The 6,000-nt window shown below is 39.5% G+C and overlaps 1 protein-coding gene across 1 annotated transcript; it reads right to left on the bottom strand.

The window, feature by feature from the left end:
- Positions 1-3,709: 3,709 nt before the first annotated feature.
- Positions 3,710-4,880, bottom strand: LOC613401 (peptidylprolyl isomerase A (cyclophilin A)-like). Its single transcript, XM_002686712.4, has one exon. It carries the CDS (start codon positions 4,275-4,277, stop codon positions 3,735-3,737), a length of 543 nt encoding a protein of 180 aa, XP_002686758.2. The 5' UTR covers positions 4,278-4,880; the 3' UTR covers positions 3,710-3,734.
- Positions 4,881-6,000: the final 1,120 nt, after the last annotated feature.

Raw genomic sequence — 6,000 nt, 5'->3', positions numbered from 1 at the left:
GTTGGCACTAATGGTAAAGAACCCGCCTGCCAATGCAGGAGATGTAAGAGATATGGGTTCAATCCCTGGGTTGGAAAGATCTGGAGAAGAGTAGGACAACCCACTCCAGTATTCTTGGCTAGAGAATCTCATGGACAGAGAAGCCTGGTGGGCTGCAGTCCATAGAGTCCCAAAGAGTCAGACACAACTGAAGCTACTTAGAATGCACTTAGCACATCCAGCTTTTTAAAGTGTAACTGTATTGCATTAAAAATGTTATATCTGTACTGCATAAGAATATAATTTTGGACACTCAGGTTTTAAATCCTGCATAATATCGATACATGTCCTTTGGGAGAAATGCATCTTTCTGGATTTTAACTTTGTTTCATCTTTTAGATCAATGATTAAAGCATATTTTGCTTATACTGCCTTGCAGGGAGACCACATATGGCACTTTTGCCATATCTGTGTTCCTGGTAGAGTTATATGGATACCATCTTCTACTAATAGCAGTGTTTGGCTTAGTGGTGCTGGATCTGTATTAATATTTGGGGTTTTAATGATTGGATTGACAGGAAACCAAGGATAAAAGGGTAGTACATAAATAATTATATGGTAAATTATGGCCGCACTTGAATTTTTTGTTTAGCAAAATAAAATACAGATATGAACTTAATAGCAATAGGGCACAACTTATAAGAGCTAGAAAAAGAGTTATCCAGCTTCCTGTCATTCCCTGGTACTATATTTAGAATATTTTATTACGGTTTTTAGATTTTTTTATCCACCACAGATTTTTAATATTAAATTCCTGAAAATATATTTTCTTTTTAATACTCTGGTATTACCTGTGTATAATAGTCATGTTATTTTTATTAAAGACAATTTCTGCATGTAAAAGATATCTTTTGTACCAAGTAATCTATCTGAACTGGGAACTAATATCTGGAGACTTATTTGTTCAAATGCCAATCTATTTTTAGCTTTTGCCTCTAATATATCTTTAACCTTCTTTTACTGAAGAAGAATATAGGATTTCCTAAATTTTTCCAATTCTTGTGATTACCAGTCAGCCTGATTGTTTTCATTCCACCTAGGAGGCTTCATAAAGCAGTCTCTGAAGCCATTGCATTGAACAGGTTAACTTATTTAAAATTTGGACTGTTGGACCTTAGGCCATATTGATAATTTGAGTCATGATTAAATCCAGAAGAGTGATATATCAGTAAATTTTAAGTAAATCAGAAAAATTTAAGCTTTGATTTATTGAACATCCTGCTTTTCATGTCATCTTTCTCTCAAAGCATGTTTTCATTTATTTGAAAAGCCCAGCTTTTTTCTTTTCTTTCCTTCTTTTGGTTGTAAAGGCTTTGCCTTTAGTGAGCACACAAGCCTGCTCCTTGCCTCCTACTCAGCCTGTGATAGCTGATGGAAATAAGAGCCCTGGTTGGCATGGGGATTTGGTCAAATGCAGTTATTCTGCATTAAACAATGATATATTTGTAACCTGTCTCTTAAAATGAAGAGGAAATATCGCTTCTCTCTGCAGTTGCTCACACCTTGCTCTTCACTTAGAATGCCTCTGTCCCCATCTGCTATGTCGTCCTGATGCTGGTATTCTCCTACAGAAGGGAGATGGAGCAAGTGTGGCATGGCTGGCTCACCCCAAGTGTGTCACTGTCTCCCCCTGGTGCCATGAGTGTGAAAGTCACAGATGAGACTGCATGCCCTTTGGTGAGTCATCACTGGATGGCCCTGCCTACTGATGTGGGATCTAGCTAAACTTTAACTAGTGTTCTCCTCACCCCTAATTTGTGAATCAGAGTCTACATACCCCAGGGATGAAGGCAATAGAACAGCAGAGTCTGTCTGCAAGGTACAAATTAGCACCGGATCTGGTGCCACTGGGGTGGAAGAAGAAAATGCTTAGAATAAATGCAACATTTGGCTTCAAACCTGCCTTGAAACGCTTTCTCTCAAAAGTCTTCAGGTTTATTTAGATGTTCTTCAAGCTATCAGATAAATAACTGTATGAATTACAATGAGCTAAGACAGTTCATTCTTGGGTTCCAAACTCCCTTTCTCTTCCTTCTGTAGGTGGTCTACTTTGCAGCTGTGGCCACCCTGGCAGCCTTGATGAACCTAGCCAGCACAGTACTGACCATCACCATTTAGAGGGATGGTTTGTGAGCCTCATAGGTGAGCAGAGGCCAGCTGGCTGGTGACATAATGGATCAAGACATAATGGATCACCACGGGTCTCTAATCTGCTGAGAAGTTGTCCTGGCTTAGTGAACACAACTGATGAGACAGTTGGGTCTTCGAGAGAGGCAGTAGAGTAGCCTTTAAGAAGAGGTGTTTTGGGACTTCTCTGGTGATCCAGTGGTTAAGATTCCACCTTGCAATGCAGGGAATGTGGGTTCAATGCCTGGTTGGGGAACTAAGATCCCACATGCCAAAGAGCTACTAAGCCTATGTGCTGAACCCACATGCTGCAACTAAGACCTGACACAGCCAAATAAACAAATAAATATTAAAATAAAAAGAGAGAGAGAGAGAGAAGGTGTTTGAAGTCAAAGAAACTGGATTTGAATGCAGCTAAGACTAGCTGTAGCTCTTACCAGCTGCAAATTACTTAACTTCTCTGGACTTTATTTTCCTCGTCTGTAGAATGGGAGAAATTACGACACCCCCCCCCCCCCACACACACACACCTTGCCACCAGTTCAGTTTTGGGAAGGCTTCTGTGAGATACAGGATTTGTAAAGCATTTAACACTATATCTGTACATAGAAAGCACATAAGAAATGGATCAGACCATTATTATCATAAGGATATATAGGCTGTACTTTTGGGAGAGAAACACCTCTGAATATATTATTACAGAGGTTCTTTGATCATTTTAGACTTGGAAAAATAAGGGAATTGAAAGATTTCTCTTTTTAAATTTCCTTAAAATTTCTTTATCAATAAAAAGCATCTTGAAGCAGTGGAAAGATTTCGTAATTCTAGTCAGTGATATGCTTCTGCTTTACTTAGAAAATTCATCCCCAAATGTGACTGTTGATTATTACCTAATCACTGATAGGGAGAGATAGCTAAGTTGAAGAATCTGGCATCTTCTTTATTTTTTCTTCCATTTATAAAACTTGGATCATTTTCCTCAGGGGATATTCAAATTGCCAACCTAAAGCTGGAGATCTTGTCCTACCCTGTATTTGTGCAATTGGTACTCTCGCTAGAAAACGTTCTTGAATGTTGATAGCCAAGATAAAGGAAGCTATTACAAAGGACACTATTAAAATGTACTTCTTACAAAGTGTAGAAGCCCCTTATAATCATGTTTTCTTCTAAACTACACTTATTTGGATGTGCTGTGGTTTAAATAACAACACTCAAAATAAAACAACTGTGTGGTTAAAAGCTGGGTGACATGCTATTGAAAGTGTCCTGTCTTTGGGTAAAGAAAATCTTCCTACTTGCTGTTAATTAGTTTTTAAAGAAATCTAAATAAAGCATAGATTTAGATTTATTTATTTATTTTTTAATTGTTTAGTTTTTATTTCATAATCATAAATTTAACTTTGCAATCCAGCTAACCTTGAAGGGGGATAAGGAAAATATGGAACCCAAAGAACTGTAGCAAGAGCACAAAGATTATAGGATATTTCGAGCAGATGGGGGTGAAGGGGTGCTCTCCTGGGCTACAGAAGGAACGGTCTGGTGGTTAAGTAAAACACAAGTCAAATTTATTAGATTTGTCCACAGTCAGCAATGGTGATCTTCTTGCTGGTCTTGCCATTCCTGGACCCAAAGCGCTCCATGGCTTCCACAACATCCATGCCCTCTTTTACCTTGCCAAAGACCACATGCTTGCCGTCCAACCACTCAGTCTTGGCAGTGCAGGTGAAAAACTGGGAACCATTTGTGTTGGGGCCAGCATTTGCCGTGGACAAGATGCCAGGACCTGTATGCTTCAGAATGAAATTCTCATCATCAAATTTCTCGCCATAGATGGACTTGCCACCAGTACCATTATGGCATGTGGAGTCACCACCCTGGCACATAAATCCCGGGATTATTCTGTGAAAGCAGGAACCTTTATAACCAAATCCTTTCTCTCCAGTGCGCAGAGCATGAACGTTTTCTGCTGTCTTTGGAACTTTGTCTGCAAACAGCTCAAAAGAGACGCGGCCCAAGGGCTCGCCGTCGACAGCGATGTTGAAGAACACAGTGGGGTTGACCATGGCTAGACAGCAAGAGAGGTTCCGGGGTGGCTGCGTCTGCAAGGCCATAGATTCAGATTTAAAGTTTGTTTAATTTATTCTAATTTTAAAAATCATCTTGCAAATACGTTCTTTAATGATGGTAGAATAGTTAAGAGAATAAACTTTGGGGTGAGACTGCCTGGGTTTGAATCTCAGCTCCACTGTTTACCTTTTCTGTGACCTTAAATAATTTCACTTCTTTATGTCTCCATTTCCTAATTCATAAAAGGGAGATGCTGTGGACTCCTTGGCATTGTGAAGATTAAGTGAGATGAATATGTACAGAAGGCTTAGAACTGTGTGTCTGGCACAGAATAAGTATTGAGCTGTCACTGTACTTTGTGCTCTGTGCTTCCCCTCTCATCCCTGTCAATATTTTAGTCATAAAAATGGATATTAATACTGTTGTTCCGATAGTGGGATGTGATAGAAAGTACTGAGACAGGAGTTAGAATAATTTGTTCTAAGTGACCTAATTTCTTTAATTTTCAGTTTACTCATGGGTTAATTGTTCAAGTTCCAGAAGAACTGATCTCAAAGGTCTTTTCCAGATTGAAAATCCTGTGATTAATCTATAGTCAGACTAAAAGAGATGTTTTCTGTTTTCACTGCCACTCACCCAATGTGATTATAATCCAAATGTCACTCAACTCTAGTAAATACACAGCATTAAATTCACCAGGAGGAGAGATCTATCCACTCTGTTGCACTGTTTGTCTCCTCTCTCTTATAAGGATGAATGCAGCTGCCTGGCATCTGGACCAGATCATCAGTATATTTGCTTCCCTCTCCGTGCACCAGGTGATGACATGGGCATCTCATGTGATCAGTGTGGTTTCATTCTTAAATGGAATTTGGTTTCACTTCTTGTTGAGTTTCTGTCCAGGGTTTTTCAACTAGTTCCCCAATTGGCTGTAAAACCCCAGCAATAATACAGGAGGGCATTTCCTAGAAAGGCAACAAGAGGCTGTAAACATTCAAAGTAATGCAAACTCAGAGACAGCTCTTGGTTTTTTTCCTTCCTATATGTCAATGTTCTATTTCTCCTTTCCAGAGCTAGTTTCTAACTATAATCTCAATATTTTGTCTGCAAATATGCCTGGAAACTGTGAGAAAGGAGAAGGCTCCAGTGGAACTGCTGGTCATTCAGCTCATATGGTTGATCTCATTGGTGAGAGCAGGTGGTCTGCCATGTACAGTTACACAGGTTGTCTACTAAACAACTCCAGTGATTCCATTCAGAGAGTTGCCACTGTGAGTAGCACTCCCCCAGGGAATGTGCAGTTTACAGCCTGAGAAACCTATTTCATGGTCCTTAGGGCAAATTACTCCTCCCTATCTTACTTAGAAGCCTCTTTCCTAATGATGCTAAGCTAGAGAGACAACTATGTCAGGGAATATGGGCTATTTGTTGGTCAAGACAATAGATAAAATGGCCATCCCTGCTACCAGCAGTGTTTTTAAAATCAGAAATTGTTTATCATTAGGATGAGGATGACAGGAAAGGGAACCTGCCAGTACTAAATATGACCCCATTCTCTCAAGACGAGAACCACACCTGCCTACTGACAGTGTTGCCCATCTGCCAGGGCAACACAGCCCAGGGATTGTTTCTGGTGTCAGTTTCCCTTTCTGGACTCCTTATAATTATCTTTCCTCTTAAGTTCTTTTGCAATTAAACCTCACCAGATCTCACTATATGGATGAAATATAAGTATCTGTAGAGATAGATAAATAGATATACATATTT

Source organism: Bos taurus, chromosome 4 (genome assembly GCF_002263795.3).
Source record: "Bos taurus isolate L1 Dominette 01449 registration number 42190680 breed Hereford chromosome 4, ARS-UCD2.0, whole genome shotgun sequence".
Lineage (NCBI taxonomy): Eukaryota > Metazoa > Chordata > Mammalia > Artiodactyla > Bovidae > Bos > Bos taurus.
This window is presented reverse-complemented; position numbering and strand designations above follow the sequence as displayed.